Source organism: Glycine soja, chromosome 5 (assembly GCF_004193775.1).
Source record: "Glycine soja cultivar W05 chromosome 5, ASM419377v2, whole genome shotgun sequence".
NCBI lineage: Eukaryota > Viridiplantae > Streptophyta > Magnoliopsida > Fabales > Fabaceae > Glycine > Glycine soja.
This window is the reverse complement of record NC_041006.1, coordinates 6,775,859-6,794,321: the sequence shown is the minus strand read 5'-3', so window position 1 is coordinate 6,794,321 and position 18,463 is coordinate 6,775,859. Positions and strand designations below refer to the sequence as shown.

Genomic DNA, 18,463 nt, shown 5'->3' with positions numbered 1-18,463 from the left:
AATAATGCTAAGTTATCTTATTATATCCTCCCATAATTACTCCTACAATATTTTATGGTAAGTTTTTAATGTGTTTTATGCTTTCAAGATAATAAATATTTTTATTTCTCGTTCAATACTTACCATAATAGTAAAAAGATTTATAGAAGGATATAATAGGAGAATTTAACATTACCCAAAAACTAAAATTAACTGGAGCAATAGCAAAAATGTCGAGCAAGAAGGAAGACGATCAGCTGAAGTGGGTCACAACGTCAAAACGTCTAGATGAATGAAAATAGAAAAAATGTTTAAATATATTTTTCATACATATGTCATATATCTAGTTTTCAGTTTATCACCTAAAAAATATTTTTTGATTTAATTACTTGATATTTCCAAAAGTTTGCTTTTGATACTTGCCGGATCAGCTAAGTGTTAAGATGATAAATTAACATTGGCTATGTGATTATGAGCAAATTTTAATTTTGTTATAATTGATGTAATGTGATAATATAATAAGCTAACACAAAACTTAATAAATATAGACTAACTGTAAATATCAAAAGTAAAAGTTTGAAAATATTAAGCAGTAAAATAAATAAATAAAAAATTAGGTAGTACATTGAAAAATGAGTATATTAAATATGTTTGAGAAAATAAATTATAAAACATTACCTCATGTAAAATGGTAAATAATAAATTTAATAAATATTTTAAAAGTAAAAAAAATATAAGAATTAGAAATTAGAAGCTCAAATTCTACTTAAAGTAGTGTCTCAATAAATGATACAAGCTATTAAAATATATTTTTTTACCAAAAAACACTAATAATATAAAAAAAAAGATTTTCAACAAGTTAGAAAGTAACTTAAAATGCTTGTAAACCATATATTGTAAACAAAGTAGCAACTGATTCACACATTAGTCAAATATATGTTTTTAATTTAAATAGAATTTTAAAATTATACATTAAGTTAAAACATTTATAATTATTAAAAAAATATACCTAATTAATTTAAATGAAATATACGTATTTTAAATTTTAGATCATATTAATAAATTTTTTAAAAACAATTAATTTAGAAATATAATTAAGTATAAAGATTTGAGGAAAAAAAATAAAATCCTAAAATAAATAAAAAACATTTAAAGCTTATATTTAAAAAAAATAAAGACATATTAACATAACATAAAAGTTTAAAAATACATAAATAATTTATAAATTATAAGTCTTAAAAAAACATAAAATTGACTTTTAAATAGTAGTGGATTTGTATTTCCTAAGAAGTAAGAAATATTTTTGTATTGAAGAATAAGAACATAAAAGTATTAATTGGCTGAACGAGGATTGTATAAGTAGTTTTAATGTTCCCGTTGTTATTATTATTAAACAATCGTACATAAATTATTCCTTATTGCTTTATTGCATCTTCTTTTTTCTTTTATATGGCTATCAAAATCAATTAACAAAAACATAGCTGAAATTACATAACGTATAAATTGGGTGGTGTTCTTCGCTCGTTACCCAAGACTAGAACATGTCAAATTGCTACCTACTGAACACCAACATCGTTACAATAACATTTTTAAACGGGAAGGAAAAAGAAGAATAAAAAAATTCATCACATTACACCAGTTATAACAAAAGGTCTGTTTCATTCTTTTCAACGTATGATAAAATAAATAAACAATCTAATGACCTTGACCACAAAATAATGAATCCTTTCCACTCTAAATTCAATTATCACAACTTTAGTCCATCAATCTATATTGGATTAAAAGTAGATCCTTACCAGATACAACATCAAGCAGGCTACAAAATTCAATGATCCATTATAAGTAAACCAACGAGGAGACCCTGATTTGTGTGGCCCAAAATTTGGGGTTGTTGGGCGAGGAGCTGCCAATGTTGGAGGATTAAGGTTGTCCCTAGTACTAGGAGGGGAAGCTGAAGGGAAAGAAGATGGAATAGGAGGTGATGCCTTACATGAAGGTTCAGTGCTATTAACACATGGAAGTAGAGGAACACCATAGTTACCTATTGATGTACATGCTTCTGACAAAATCCCATCTATGCCGTGGCATCGAATTGAGGATCTGCTACACATAAGTTTGGACTTATAATTTTAACATTGTTTAGAACATAATTCTTCCTACCATTGTTAGAGACTCTTAGCATGCAATTTGGCAGTGCACACTACTAAAAAAAAGCATTTATTAAGATACGTTAATTAAGACGGTTAGACTAAAAACCGTTTTAGAAAAATACCAAGGGCAGGATTGTAATAAATTTATTATAAATGAAAGTGAGTTTAAAAGCGGTTATTTGAAAAACCGTCGTAAATGAATGTTACAATTTTTTTTGCTTTTTTTCTCTCATCAGTTGTACCTTAATTGGCTTTTATTGTGACTTTCTCTCTCTTGCCTCAGGCAGACACATTTCCGCTTTCCCTCTCTGCCTCTTTCTCTTCCCTCTACCTCTTCCCCTTCCTTGCCTCTGCTTTCCCTCTCTCTTCCTCTTTCTCTTCCCTCTCTCTTCCTCTTTCTCTTCCCTCTCTCTGCGAAGAGTCACAGCATCTTAGGAAAATCTTCCTCTAAGCTCGGTCGCATGGCCAAGCCCAGGATTCTCGCTCTCTCCAGTTACCTAACTCTTCTTAAATATCTCTCTTTCATCCACCATTCAACTATTATTACCTATACTCGCCGCTACTTCGATTTGAAGAACCGCCAACTCCGTCGTCTCCGGCGAGATCATGCTGTTCGGCGTCAGAGTCGTGGTAGACTCCATGAGGAAGAGTAAGTATGAACAACCTCTCGCAGTACAAGCTCCCTCGCGACGCCGCTGGATACGCCTCAGCCGACGACGCAGCTCCGATCGACTCCGGCAAGAACCGCGACCGCAAGCGAGGTTCAACCAACGCCTTCTATAACTCTCTCTGCCACGCTTTGTTATTATTTTAAATAAATAATTGTTTTATTTTTGTTTTTTTACACATAATTGATAGGTCACTCCGCCAAAAATTATATTTTTTATTTTTATAATGTTTTTTTGATAAATTATTTAAATGTTTTTTCTAAGGAATATGAATGTTTATATCCGTAATTAGTGTCGATTTTGATTATTCAGACCTAAGTAGCTATTATTGATGGCGAAATGATCATTTGGGGTAATTTTTTTTTCAAATTTATCACTTGGGATAAAATTTAAATTAATAGCCCGGATAAATTTGAAAAAAATTTGCTGGCAAATGGTTGTTTGTCCAATTAACAAAGAGAAATAAATTGGTATTAATTGGGGCCTGCTACGAAATTATAGTACTATTTATACCATCCACTATCAATTCTGCTCTGTTACCTTTTATGTACACAATATTACTAAATTTATTTTGTTTGCAAGATGCGATATGATTTATCATATTCATTGAATCGTTTATGTCATTTGATAGTCCCTTGAAAATGGGCTGTTGTTTCCTCATATTGATTGGAGTCATTATAAACATATAAAAATTAATTTATGAAATTAGATTATCCAAATCAACAATTTTATTGGTCAAATGCAGTTATACAAGGGAAATGAATATATACTTATTCCTTTTACGGTGTTGTGAATGTTTTTAATTAAAAAAACATTATAAAAATTTCTTTATAAAATAATATACCAATGAACTGGTGCCTTTAAGTTGTCAAATTTTTCTACCTTTGTTTTAGCTAGAAACATTTAAATTGGTGTAAGGCGAAAAAAGAATTCTACGTTTGTTCTTATCTTGTCATTGAGGCATTGATTGAGAAATTCATAAAAATATTCTTCTAAGTCAGGAGCTCATTTGGAACTCTAATTAGTAAACAGTCATATTGCAGCTACTCAATTAGTACTTAAAAACATTTAATGTAAATTTATTTTTTTACTAATTATTTTAATTAAGATACATAAATGTAATAATTATCAAGTTGTATATTTTTTTTAATATAGTTTATATTTAAAATATTATATTATTATAATAACGTATAAATGAAATATTTGCGAGTGAATTGGGCGAAAGAAGATGGTTACCAAAGTAGAGGAAACTCAACTGAGCAGGCTAGAAAATTAACTATTTTATTCAATTTGACTTTTGACTAACGTTTGTTTCGCTGTGCAGAATGGACCTTGTATGAGTAGGTTGCAGCAAATTGTAATGGATACAGTACAGCAAATTGCAAAATCTTAGCCTCCTTTTGGAGAAACATAGTAGCTGGTATGCAATTCGCTTGCTTATTTGAAGTAGTTGAAAGTTAACCTTATTGGATTATTCCTTGAATCTCGCCTCTTGTCACTTGTGTTGTGGAGATGCTGATGATGCACCTAAGATGGTTGATCACGAATTTCTGCAGGGGATTATAAACTCGCTTGAGTCTTGATGCATTTTGTTTTAGGGTTTCCATAATACTTGTATTTCATTACTTAACTTGTAAGGTTATCATGCATTTTCTTTGGTTGCTCTTTGTCTTAAGATTAAGCCTTTTTTGGTCCTTTATTCTCTATTGGTGGTGGATGGGGAAAAAAGGTTTTCTGATCTGATTATGCCATTATTCTTTCACAATGTAAGGTATCATTCATTCATTCTTGTTAAAATTTTGTGGCAAGATGTTTGATCTTATTTGCTTTTGTAATTTGTGAGCCTGGAAAGTAATATGCTGTTGAACTTTTATGTTGTCCATCATGTTCATTATGTTGCCAAAATTACTGAGAGGGAGTTGGACAGGGTTAGTGATTGAAATGCTCAACTTGTCTCAATTTGTTTTTACATTACAATTTAATGAGCAGTACTTTTAGATAGTTTTTCTGCTAAACGTATATAGTATCCGTGTTCAAATTTGATTAATTTTATTTTTTTGTTCTCTCTTCGTATGAACAATTTAGTTTAATAATTACTGGTTAGTCTGTAGAAATATTTTTTAATGAAATGACCATGCCACCAATTTTTATGTCATCATAATTCTTGCTTCTAAAAAGTAAAAAAATTAAAAATAATTAATAATTCTACATCGGTTCAGGCCACAATCGATGTAGAATGTCTAGCATTCTACATTGGTTATTAGAACGACCGATATAGAATGATGACTTTCTACATCGATTTTCAGGACAACTGATGTAGAAATATGGCATTCTAAGACGGGTTAGGACAACCGATGTAGAATGTCAAAATTCAACATCGGTCGCTCAACTGTCGTTGTGTTTCAACGACACAGTAGGAATAGTTGTCCCTGTGGGGAATTGTTCCAAGACATCAAATAGCAATGGTGATGGGATTGAATGCCTAAGTAAAAAATTAGAAACAGACCCTTCCTGTAAAACCATGTTATCCAACATTCTATCATTGGGCATCAAGAATGTCACATTCCCCTTAATTGTGTCAAGTGGAGACATGTTGATGAGCATTACAAATGTAGAGTAATTTGCCCTTTGCATCTCCTTAGTGGCTGCAACAAGGTCTGGGTTCTTTGCATCAATTTCTGTTGGGGTGGCTCATGAAATCAACATCAATATGAGGAATACCATCGTGAACATGTTATTTCCCATGTTGGATGTTTTCTGCATGTTGCTTGCTTTATTTTTCTCCTCTATTCAGCAAGTTGGTTTTATCATGAAATTGGTATTCTAGGTAGATTCTAAGAATTGAATAAGGAAGGGTAAATTTTTTGTGTGCACATGTAAAGATGCTGTTTCACCTAAGTTCACATGCTTCCTGCATGATTGGAAGATCAAACAAGTAGTGATTGTTTTCATAACTTGGGTCTTCGGGGTGATTCAGGTATATAACATTAGATTTTAGGAATATATGTTTTTCCCCTCTGTTTTTGTTTATTGGAAAGTTTTCCTTGAAGGATAAGAGGGATCCATTGGACTAATTGTTATCAATTCAAAATTATGCCGGATGGATGCTAGGTGGAGGATACTAGTTGTACGAATAATCACTGTTGTTTGACATGATAGGATAAGAGCTCATCTTTTCCTCTATAATAAATTAATATATATATATATATATATATATATATATATATATATATATATATTATGCATTAATGTATTAATTTATACCATATATATTATATTTTTTAATTAATATATTATCTTTTATATAATATAATAATAATCTATTTGACACAAATATACATTAAATTATTAATTTAAATATTAAAAATTAAATAATTATTATTCAAATAAAATTATTTTGTATAGTTTAGTTAAAATTATTTTTTTATTATAATCTTCATAGTTGATAACAAATTAAATTTGTAATAAAAAATTAAAACTTTATTGTTAGAAAACTATAGATAATCTTAATGAAACGATATTTTTAATTTGAACATATCTTATAGTTATTTGGTGTGCATTGATAAGTATTGCTAGTCATGGTCACAATTAAGCACCAAAGTATGATATCCTTTCATGCAATTAATTAATACAAGAAAGGAATTATGTTTCTCGGCTGGGTTCCTGGCCCACTCTAAAAGAGCCGCCCTTGTGTTTCTACTATAGATTTATGTTACTCTTAAAGACGAAAAAAAAAACGAACTAAGAACAAGAGTAATAGGGGTCGAAATAAATGAAGTTACACAAGTTGAAAGAAGGATGATTATATTTCTGGATTATTAATTATCTTATTTTTACTTTAAGTTTCTAATTTTTTTATTTGATTTTTTGTCCCAATAAAATATATATCTTTATCCATCTTTCTTACTAATAGCATGAAATAGATGTGTCTTAACATCCTTCAACAACTGCTTTCAGATGAAAGGTAAGAAATGAATATAGATGCATGTCGCATGTCAATAATACTAAGAATATTACATTAAAATTTAACTTGTTGTCTTGTTTGGTTCCTTTATTTTGCTCACCTCCTGGATAATAATTGTTCTATTTGCATTATGGTCATTTTCATCATTCTGTTTTGATAGTTTTGCTTCCATCTTTCACGATGTTGTTCTCATTATTGTCAAATATTTATATATTGCATATTATTACATTATATGTTGAAGTAACAAAATTAATACACATATAAATATAGGTTTTTTCTTTAAATAATTCATAATTTGATTAATTAATACAATATCATTTAAAGTGTTTACTTAAGTGAATTATTAAATACAAAAAAAGGAAAAAGAACAAAAAAAATATCCCTTTTTAATATTTTATAGAAAGACTCAATTCCTGTCCAAAAAAGAAAGACCGAATTAGAGAACAAAGAATCCACATCAAATAAAATAGTACACATACATATTGATAAGAAATGATTCACTCGTTATCATGCATGGTGTTATGCTAAAAAAAATTAAATGTAAGACAAAAAGGCAACATCTTTAATCTTCCTATAGTATGATTTAAAATATTTGTTAAATGAACTACTAAAAATCCAAAGAAAAAAAATTGTCATAGCATGTGAATAAATAAATTTTCTAATATCTGTGGATTCTAAATCACATCGAGAGTAACAAAATCAATATATTGACCGAATACTTTTTTATCTGTAATAGGATTTGACACATACAATGTTAGCAACAACAATAAATATCATAAAATTCAATTGAGATGCATCTTTCACGCATCCTTATATAAGAATCACTAATATATCTTAACTAAGAAAGATATAAATAAGCCATAAAGGAAATTTGAGAATACTCTAAAATTTTGCACACTTAATCTCCACATATAAATTTATTTCGAGTGTCAAAATTCTTGTAGTCACATTATCGAAGTTCGGCTCATGCATGTCATTGTTACAGTTAAACCTTATTAATTAATAAAAATACGTTCAGAAATTAGTAAAAATTATATATTATTATATATGTAATTATGTACGTGTAATATTAAAATGAGAAATAAATTATTTTGAGGTCACCATTAAATTTTTATGATATTAATATAAAATAATAAAATTGAACGTCTTGATAATTATAAAAGGGCCTATTTAATTTTTTTTCTACATATAAGATTAATTAACTTTAAAAAGTTACCAAGAAATAATTAAAACTTAATTAAAATCACAAATTAGCAAATTTAAAAATACAGAGTAAAATCATATATTTTTATACCATATTTTATAAAATATTTTAAAAAATAAAATTAATTTCTTGTGTATATAAATTTAAGTAAATAATATTTTTTTACTTCCTACAACTTTTTAAAAATATAGTTATTTCTTAAAAATAATATGAAGCAAACATATATGTTTTCCTATTTTTTACTGTATACAATACAAGATTGAACTATTATGTTATTCAACATTAATACAATAAAAAATAAAAAAATAGTAAATTTTTTAATTTTAAACAAATATATTTACTGCACTTAATAAAATTATATCAATAAGTATATATAAAATTATTAAAATATTAGTAATAATAAGAATATTACTGGTAATTCTTATCGAGCTTCAATACGAAGGAATAAAATGGACCCGTACCCGACCCAAACCCAATGTGGTTCTCTATAAATTTCTGAAATCAGAATTAGGGTTTCAGTGTGTGCTACTTTCCATTCGTTCACCGCCCCAATCTCTGCAGCGCCTTCGATCTAGAAAACATGGTACTCTCTCTCTCTTCTCTTTCACTTCCACCATCACAATTAGGGTTTCTATTGTACGTCGTTTTATGTTGACACTGCCGCGTTTTGTTTTTGCAGACTAAGAGAACAAAGAAGGCTGGCATTGTTGGAAAATACGGTATGTCCTGTTACCTCGATTTTTCCCAAATCCGATATTGTTTTTTTTTTTTTCAGTTTGGTTGTTAGGTCAGTTGTTATGCCTGTCGTACGTGTTTTCGTGTTTAGAGAAGAATGATTATTGACTAATGTATTCTTCAAGAGTTTTAGAAGAATGATTACTGATTAATGTATTGTTCGTAAGATTCGGATAATTTGTTTTGGTTGCTAAAACACTTTTTCACAAGTCGTGTATATGTTATGTATAGGTAATTGAAAATGCTGTTGCATGATTTTGTTTAATTTGGTTAACTCCTGAGAAACTATTTTGCTTGTTTTATTATATCAGGTACCCGTTATGGTGCCAGTCTGCGAAAGCAGATTAAGAAGATGGAAGTTAGTCAGCACAGCAAATTTTTCTGTGAATTTTGTGGGAAGGTAGCTAAAACCATGTGTTATTGTGTATTTATGACTTCAGGTCATGTGTTCTTGTATGTTTAGTTTGGTTTAACCTTCTGAAAATGCTTGGATTCTGATGATCATTTTTTTTATTTGTGGCAGTATGCTGTGAAGAGGAAAGCTGTAGGAATATGGGGATGCAAGGACTGTGGTAAAGTGAAAGCAGGCGGTGCTTATACTTTGAAGTAATGATCTTTGTTCTTTCTACTTGCATGTTTTATTTTCCAAACCAGAGACCTGACATTGTTCTCATTGTTTTGACAGTACCGCAAGTGCTGTGACGGTACGGAGCACCATCAGGAGGTTGAGGGAGCAAACTGAGAGTTGAGCTTTTTGTTGATGTTATCAATTACTATTAGACTTTGCGTGATATGCCTAGTTTGTGTTCACTGAACTGCATTGGTTGTATTCAAAGTAAACTCCTTAAAGTTTAATTTTGAGATGACTCTTTTAATTTTAGTTGTTTGGAACTCTTTGTCAGAGTGATTTTGCTTCATAGTTTTATTTTATTGTTTTCAATTCTAGTGGTTCATTGTTTCTCTTCATGCTTGTTAAGATGGATCTTAGCTTACCTCGCAAAAGCTTTTCCTTAAATCTTCTAGGGCTATTTTATGCCTGATGGTTTACTTGTGTTCTTGATGGTGTATGTATTTGTTCACGATTCTAGCGAATTAGAGGTTGCATTAAAAAGCATTAAAAATTGAATGTGAAGCTTTCGATCATGTAGTTTTTGATATAGAAGGTAGCATTTATAATACCATTTTGAATTGGATGTGTGAAGATTTTAGGTTTGTATCACGGAGATGGTTTTTGGTTTAGTCTTGGGTCTTTTTGGTTTTTGTAAAGCCTCTAATTTTGCAAAATGTTATTGTGTGCTATAGACTATAGTGAATATTTTGTGAAGAATAATTCATAAAATTAAGAACTAAAGTAATCTCGGGTGCGGCTGCTGCCAATCTGCTATTTATGAGTAGCAACTAGAAAGGTGTATAACAATTGTCCTTTTGTTCATATTTAGCCGTCTGATTTTGTTCAACGTTTGCATCATAGATTTTACCTTACAATAAACCTCTACGTTGAAATATCTCATCTTCCAAATAAACTTTTGCTTGGGCATATCAAAATAATGATTTGGTATTTTTTTCGGTTTTGTACGATCATATAATACTATGTGCCTCTAGACGCTGACAGGGTGATTGCCTTTTGATTAGTTCAATGGAAGTTTTACACTTGCGAATGTATAAACGTAAAAGCAAGGGAAGTGTAAGAGGTCTTGCATTCTCCAGTGTTTAAATGTAGGTCAGTGTAAGATTGACGCTCAGACGTGTGTTTATTGAAACCGACTAGTATTCAAACACACATGATGGAGAGCCCAATGCTTATTGTGAGCTCAATGACTGGCCGTGATAAAAAATTTCAAGGTTAAATGCATATTTGGGGTATGTATCCAACATCTGAAGTCATGATGGGTTCCTTTTTTTGTCTTGTATTTCTCATCGAAACGCAAATCCGCTCTCGCTCGTCGCTACTAACGGGGTCTGGGTTGATTTCCCTTCCTTTAGCTACTAAGATGTTTCAACTCGCTAAGTTTTAAAAGTCCAAAGAGTGCAGACTAGTCGCGAAGCTTGGATACGGTTTCCTAATTGGAGATCCATGGATCACAAACGGTATCTCCCCATGGCCTTTTCCCTCTGAAAGTGTTCTTTTAGGTTGTGTTCGGTTTGCACGACAAAATTAATTGACGAAAGACGAAAATGTTGCTCACGAGTTTGGTTCGTGGGGGCCCAGAGGTTAAATTTCTATCTTTTGAGTAGGGGGGAACTCTCATCGTTAGTTTAAAATTTTATGTAAGAAGATAATTTTAGGTTCAAAATCATATTTTTAGGAAAAAGATGATTTTCATTAGTTATTATACCTACTCACATAAGGGTACATTGGTATTTTTGTGAGGAAAAATGAACATGTTTCTCACGAGTTTGATTTATGGGGCACAAAGGCCACATTTCTGTCTTTTGAGTAGGGGGTGACACTCATTGGGAGTTTAAAATTTTTGACAAGATAATTTTAGGCAAAAAAAAAAAATCAATTTTTTTAGGAGAAAGAAGACTATTCTCGTTGTAGTTACCTATGTTTTTTGTTCTTGAACTTCTTGAGGTTTTTATTTTTAGTCATTAAACAATTTTTTTATGGATTTTAATCCCTAAAGTTTTGATCCGTTAATACTTTTAATCTTTATTGTTAAGTATGGCTGTTAAATGGTGACATGACCATTATATTTTGTGAAGGTTTTTTTTTTCCTGACGGTAAAAAACTTTCATAAATTGTTTATCGTCAAGTATAGCTATTAAATGGTGACATGACTTTTGTAATTTCTGACAGTTAAGAATTGTCAGAAAATTCTTAAGATGAGCTTAATGTAAACAACAAATCATTCAACCTCTCACTTTCTGAAATCAATTTCCAATTCATTTACAGCACAAAGTATCTTAACAAAAATGCCCAAAAAATTACCCTAAGCAGACTTTGAAATAAGCATGCCTCCACGCTCTAAAAGTTATTACAAAATTAAAAACGTACGCAAGTACCAAATAATCATGAACCACCAAACCCCTACAAACTATCACCCTATTCATACTTAATTTCTCTCTTGCACTAAGAGTCCTATAGGAAAGATCCAACTATCACCCTACTCATCGACGTTGACGACGCATCAAATTCTCCACTTGGAGGGAAAAGGTGGTGTTTAGGGGCATCGGGATATGGGGTTGAGAAGGAGAAGGAAGGTGGTCTGTAACAAGAGTGGTGAATAAAATGTGTTGAGAGGAAGGTTGAGAATGTCAAAGAAACTGTTAGATTTAGAGATTCTCTACCCTTCTCATTCAATAAAATCTATTTTAGAAATAGGCACCGGTTTCTGCGTTAAGAAATTGAAAGTCCCCTTTCCCTCAACCTTTTTGAAAATTTTAAATGAGTCACTAATCATTTTGTGTGGCGGTTTAAACAAAAAAAAATTGAATTGTCACAAAATATTAACACGAGTCACTCACACTTATCACCTCATCAATTAAAAATGAAACTTAACGGAAGGACTAAAAACAATAATGGACCAAAACTTAAGAGACTAAGACCATAAGTACTAAAAGTGAAAAATTCTAAAAAGTTACCAAAAACATAGTTAATTCTTTTTGTTGGTTATCATACCTACTCACATAAGGCTACAGTAGTATTTTGTGTCTATTTAATTATCTCCTCCCTATCTCATCTATACCTAACAAATTTACAATATTATCTTATTTCTATTCTATTTTTCACCCATTTCTCTTAAATCAAACAACAAAACATCATTTTATTTATACTTTATTCTGCCCTTTTCAAATTATATCTCCTATTTTTGCTTATTCTATTTTTCTCTTCTAAACCAAATACAACATTAAAGTGATGCAAATCAACTCATCACGCGTAGGTGACCACTTCGAAGAAAAAACCAATTGAAAATGTTGGTAATTGGCAGCAAGTTAACCTAGCCGAATCATAGTAAGAATGAGATGTATTTAGTGCCTTTGGAGACAACTCAGTTGCGGGAAATGAAAAGGAATTGTATAATCGCATTTGGGGTGGTAATTTTCTCCTTGTTTTGATGTGAAAGTGATAGAAAAAAGAAGTATTCTAAATATTTTACTAATACTGAAGGTGCTGTAAAAGCCCACTCAGAAGATTATTATAAGCATAAATCGCAGGCAATTTTATCAAATTACAACAACTTAACTAACCCGAGTGATAGGTAATTTTCTTGTTTTTAATTTTTAATCAATTTGAATTTAATAGAATTAAGTTTTAAGTTTAAGCTTAGATATGATTTTAATCCCTCAAATTTAGGTAACTTTTGTTTTTGGTCCTTCACATTTAAATTTTACTTTTTAGTTCTTCAATTTTGAAAAATATTCTTTTTAGTTTCTCATTACAGATTTGTTGTGGTTTAGATACACAATCTGTGACAGTTCTTTACTGCATAAAGGACTAAAAGCATTTTTCAAAATTGAAGACTAAAAATCATTTAAATTTGAGAGACCAAAAACAAAATGACCTAATTTAAAGGACAAAACATATTTAAGCCAAGGATTTATAATCACTTAAATTTTATGTTTGTTATGTCAGTCTGGGGAGTAACAAGTTCACAGAGCTGAATTGAGAGATTCAGCAAAATGGTAGTTAAAGAATAAAAGACAATAGCTTATCCCGTGCTCCCAGCCCTAAAACTGTCTTTGTATCATGCATACGCCAGATGAACAGATAATAGCTAACTTTTTCAGCAGTGGAAAGAAATCTTCAGTGTCTAGGAACTAGGAAGTAATTATGTATGCACACAAACAAGTGCATAGTGAGAGGTTTCACAAGTCAGCAATCATATATTCAGGAGAAAAGACAGACAGACTTGAGGTCATATTGTGCATTCACATTCCAAATAACCAATAATGTTGGATAGCTGAGTATAACATCCAAGCAAGTGAACTTGGAAATTAGTAATGTATGAATCCATTGGGAGCAAATCCACAAATTCAAAGGCTACAGAAATTGGGAGAAATGGAATAAAACAATATAAAAATAGCAGGGTATTTGTAGTTCGAGACATAACCATAGACAATATTAAGTTAATCGCAAGAATACAATTCGTAAACAGTCATTAAAAAGTATCATCAAGTACCTAAGCACTTTCTCATTGAATCTGAAGCTGAAACTAAGCACTTGCTTCGCATGTCTGCATATTTCTTTACAACAAGCTCCTATAACAATTAAAACAGATGCCTAGATTGTACTGGTTTGGAAAGCATATGATTTGCCGGATGTTGCAAAGAGAACCATAAGGAAGAGTTAAATGAGACACGGGCAGATTTTTACTTTCATGAAAGCTTCAACTTCAGCTTTATGGCTTGTGAACTTTGAACCCAAAAACTCTTGGAACATAGCCTTGTGCTGGTTTCTGTGGCTTCAGTTGTCCATAAGTCATCAAGAAGAGGTGTGGAAATGTAGTTCCAAAGTAAGCCCCATCAATGTCTAGATAGACTTAAGGAAATTTTGGAGTAAAATTTAAACCACAATTACATATAGCCCAAACAGAGTGACATAAATCATACCAAAAGTCATATATTCATCAGATTTTAAAAGATCAACGATCTACACGAAGAATGCAGAAGCCAAACAAATAACAAAGTAATGTCAGGCAATTTAAAAATAAACTGAAATATCAGAATGATCAAACTTCCTTAACTTCGAGAGAGAAAGAAAGGTTAAAGAAAACTGCTGCTCCAAAGATTTTACAATTCCAAAAAGTTGTACACTTCCTGCAGCATTTTCTAAACATAAGTATGCCAACCAAAGTTTTCAGAAACAGTTCTTATGTTTTGAAGCATACAACAGCTAGAAGTACAATTCAGATATAAATTTTGTCAAAGAAGAAAATACGGTATAATTTTCATATATCATCAAACACTTGCCCGATATCAGATATCTCTTACTAAAATATCTAGATCATGAACCCTACTTCTCATAACAGTTAAACTTAAACTACTCGTTATCTGAATATTACTTCCTCTTCTCCATTAGGGACCAGTATAGTATAGTCCACATAAACAAGACATACAAGTATACTTTCAGAAAAAAGATAAAAAAAAAGCAGAATTTCCAGAAATTCTTATATATGGTTAATCATATTCAGAAAATAGTTTATGCTCCACATGCCATTCTTTTCTCTCTCTCTCTCTCTTTTTTTTTTTCTTTTAAGAAAGCAAACAGAAACTGGTTTAATTAAGTAAGAAGTGAATTTCCAAATAAACCAAAACCAAAAAGTATAATCCTCACAAACTGCTATGGTCAGACTCATGAAAGAAACTCGAGCAAAGATGAAATGAGAGGCCCGAGAATATAATAAAATTTCAGAAACAGAGCATCAGCTCAAATTCCCCCACAAAAAAAGGGTAAAGTAATAGATATAAGGATACTGCCTTGATACTTGGAACGTGGATAGTAAAGATCTTCACACCTAGGGCAGTATATTTTCACAGTACTTGACCTAGGAATGTCTGATTGACCAACTGGAAGGCAGGGCTGTCCAGAGCAGTAAACTCTTGGGCATCTGCCAAAATCATAGTTCTTGTATTTGTCAAGCTGCAAAAGTTCCAACGACGTCACTAACAGTGCTAATCTCCAGGATGATAAAGAACAAAAAGAGTGTCAATCAACCAATAAAAAACTTACCATGGCAGCCATTCCTTTGCTGGTCAACACATATCTGGCATGAATCAGACCATAAAGCATTTCCGCCGCTGATTCAATCAACTCATTCTGTTCCTCCGTGAACATGTCACCTACAAACTCCAACCAAACCAAGCAGCCATTATAAAAAAAATGAACACTTAACAAGGTTTTAAATTGCAGCCCCAGCTCTGCTTTTGTTGCAATCCTTGATATTGACGGAAATTGCAGTCACAGAAACCTCAGAAACGAAAAAACCGTAACATTGAGGCCAAAACCACAATTGCTGACCGTGTTTTGAATCCTCGATATCACATAATCATATCACAGCAATTCAAATTCATCTTCAATGCTAACAATTTTTTCGCACAACAAAGTACAAAACACACAAACTCACCATGGGACGACTCGACGTCGAGAATCAAATCAAGGGCATAATCATAGTAGGGCACTTGACTGCTCAACCCACATAGGTTAAAGTCATCCTGTATGTAATCATCATCCACCTCACAAAAGAACTCATTCCCTCTGAGATTACAGAACCACGAGATCCAAGAGGTGTCATCCCCATCAGAGCCACTAACATCAGACTCTTCACTCTCCGTTTCAGATTCCTCCACTGCACACCAAATTATTAATATCATTATCACGTTAGCCCAGTTTCCCCAATTGCACATTCACCAACTTTTGAAGCATATTATACATTAAATTAACAAAAGCAATGTCCTAAAGCATATTCATTTACCTATCTATGTTTGAAAAGATAGTACCTTGGAGGTTGGAATTCTTGGAGGCGGAGGTGATGGGGCGAGAAGTGGAAGGAGAGGATCGTTCCAAGTGCTTATCGAGAACGTCGTTGATTCGCTTCCGATCCTCCGATTTGGAAGCGGAAACAGAAACACCAACTCGCTCTCGTTCTTTGTACATCCCTCTTATTCTTCCCTGCCCTATTATCCCTAACTAACTCTCTTGAAACATAGCTCAAAAAAAGTGATGAGAGTGAGGGCTAGGGTTTTTGATTTCACCCACCAATACCTACAATACAACAACAACACACCACAATCCTAAATTGTTACTACTACTTTTTCCCCTTTTTTGTCTGAAATTATGGATATCCAGACATTAATGCAAGTCAAGCTAAATGCCATTATTAATTAAGGTTGACTCTGTTTAAATTTATTTTTTGAAAAAAGCATTTATTTTAATAAAATGAATAATTTTTTAGTCTATTTTTTTTATTTTTTTAAAAATATTTTCTACTTATTTAAAAAACATTTTTTTAAAAAAAATTATTTTAAATTTAAACAAACCAGCCCTAACTTGTGAGCATTCAGGACTTAAGTTAAGTTCTCCTTGAGTTCAGCAGTAAAGATTATCATTGGTATTTTTTAAGTCAAGTAAAATTATAATCTAATGTAAAAAAAATATATTCTATCATTAACTAATCCGAAATCATTATTAATATAATTTTTAAAATATAATATAATTTTTTTTACACAATTGATGTATAATATTTTTTTTACAAAAATAATTTCTCGGTGTGATAATTAATAAGAACTTGATATTGTGTATTTTTGCTTTTCTTAAAAAAATTGTTATTCATTTAGAAAATCTCTTTAAATGTGAGAGTTTAATTATAAATTATTTTTGTATGCAAAATGATTTTTTTTTGTTTGGGTATCTATTAATACCAATGATAAACATTTTAAGAAATCATTAGTATTTAGTATATTTATATAGTAAGAAATAAAAAAATATGTATAAACTAGTTTACATATGCTTAATAAATGTCTAATTTAGTTGATAGTGTAAAGAATATGTAATTAGTATCTTTGATTCTATGGATAAAAAAATATTAACTTAATATATGTGTAAGCATTTATTAACTTTGAATCATTGTCCTTTCCAAAAAAAACTTTTAATCATCATTTTTAAAAGATAATACCGAATCAATGTTCATTAATTGAATCAATCAACACATGTTAGGAAAACTGTTAGAATTGTTGCAATGTTTATTCTGAGACACTTCCAACTTATAAGGAAATGCATCCTTTTGCCAACTTATGTTTGTGAGATGCTAATGGTAACACAAACATGACTTTTATAATAATTATTTAAAAAATTATATTGATGATAATTCTTAATTAGTAGTTGACAATAAAATACCTTAACAATGATAAAATATATCTATTAAATTCTTTTGAATTTATAATTTAATTTATAGAAAAAATCAATTGTTGATTAAAAAATAACATTATTTTTCTCATTATCTTTTTTTATATATTCTCAACAGTTTATAATTTAAGGTAGCATCCTAGTTTCAATTTTAGAGATACATAGTATGCTGTTAGCTGACCCCTTGGGTGTTGTCTTCCCAAGGCAGTAATTTCGTTTCTCTCTATTTCTGTTTGTTTACGTCCACCTAATAAAAATAAGCAAGTTTTATTTTAATCCTCTAACTTTTTTATTTGGTATAGTTTTCTTTTAATTATAATAGCTTTAAATCTCTCCAAAAAAAATTAGTTTTTTTTTTTATGAAACAACAAATTTTTAGGATGAATCTTGCACGTTAATGGTTTAAGAAAGTCCTAAAGAGATTCAATCAATTAAAATATGGAGATATAATGGGTCATGAAGAACAATTCAATTCACTATCTCATTTTATCTAATGAAATTGCACAAAATTTTGACATGTTAGTTGCTAACATATAAAGAAAACCCTTAATCAATTTCAAGAGTCACTGAAAAAAAAAAAAATGGAAAGAGAAATGGTTCTTGATATCGCACTTCAACCTCTCTTTTTAACCGATGAAATCACACAGAATTTGAAAAAGTATTTCTAGCATTTCTCTATAACATTGTACTCAACAAATACTTATTATTAGCCTGGTGACTGGTATGAACCATCCTGTTTAACACCTCTGGCATGAGTTCCTCTAGAAATTGCTGCGATGTCTGCTTCATTCTACAAGACACAATTCTTTCAAGTAATAGACCTTCACCTTCTATCGTATTTTTACTATTTTAAGATATAAAATTACACATCATTGTTTGATGTGTATGTTGATCATACAAATGTATTAGACCTCTTAT

The 18,463-nt window shown here is 30.7% G+C and overlaps 2 protein-coding genes and 1 long non-coding RNA gene across 3 annotated transcripts; 2 read left to right on the top strand and 1 right to left on the bottom strand.

The window, feature by feature from the left end:
• The first annotated feature begins 2,367 nt into the window (after positions 1 to 2,367).
• Positions 2,368 to 4,682, top strand: LOC114412236. The gene is made up of 2 exons (XR_003666629.1): positions 2,368 to 2,890; positions 4,122 to 4,682. It is a non-coding gene; the product is annotated as an uncharacterized LOC114412236 (long non-coding RNA).
• A 3,729-nt stretch (positions 4,683 to 8,411) lies between these two features.
• LOC114412234 (60S ribosomal protein L37a) lies at positions 8,412 to 9,660 on the top strand. Its single transcript, XM_028376051.1, has 5 exons — positions 8,412 to 8,548; positions 8,645 to 8,684; positions 9,012 to 9,100; positions 9,224 to 9,306; positions 9,386 to 9,660. The coding sequence occupies exons 1-5, from the start codon at positions 8,546 to 8,548 to the stop codon at positions 9,447 to 9,449; spliced, it is 279 nt and encodes a 92-aa protein (XP_028231852.1). The 5' UTR covers positions 8,412 to 8,545; the 3' UTR covers positions 9,450 to 9,660.
• A 3,941-nt stretch (positions 9,661 to 13,601) lies between these two features.
• Positions 13,602 to 16,465, bottom strand: LOC114412233 (putative casein kinase II subunit beta-4). Its single transcript, XM_028376050.1, has 5 exons — positions 16,141 to 16,465; positions 15,768 to 15,989; positions 15,374 to 15,483; positions 15,118 to 15,283; positions 13,602 to 14,173 (listed from the first exon to the last, which is right to left on the bottom strand). Exons 1-5 carry the CDS (start codon positions 16,295 to 16,297, stop codon positions 14,043 to 14,045), a joined length of 786 nt encoding a protein of 261 aa, XP_028231851.1. The 5' UTR covers positions 16,298 to 16,465; the 3' UTR covers positions 13,602 to 14,042.
• Positions 16,466 to 18,463: the final 1,998 nt, after the last annotated feature.

Excerpts from the sequence above, each read along its gene's own strand:
- LOC114412234 (XM_028376051.1), top strand. Across the intron at positions 8,685-9,011 it reads TGGCATTGTTGGAAAATACG|GTACCCGTTATGGTGCCAGT; the intron begins GTATGTCCTGTT and ends TTATTATATCAG. Across the intron at positions 9,101-9,223 it reads TCTGTGAATTTTGTGGGAAG|TATGCTGTGAAGAGGAAAGC; the intron begins GTAGCTAAAACC and ends TATTTGTGGCAG.
- LOC114412233 (XM_028376050.1), bottom strand. The coding sequence starts at position 16,297 with ATGTACAAAGAACGAGAGCGAGTTGGTGTTTCTGTTTCCGCTTCCAAA. Across the intron at positions 15,284-15,373 it reads GCAAAGGAATGGCTGCCATG|CTTGACAAATACAAGAACTA; the intron begins GTAAGTTTTTTA and ends GAACTTTTGCAG. Across the intron at positions 14,174-15,117 it reads ACGTTCCAAGTATCAAGGCA|ACATTGATGGGGCTTACTTT; the intron begins GTATCCTTATAT and ends AAGTCTATCTAG.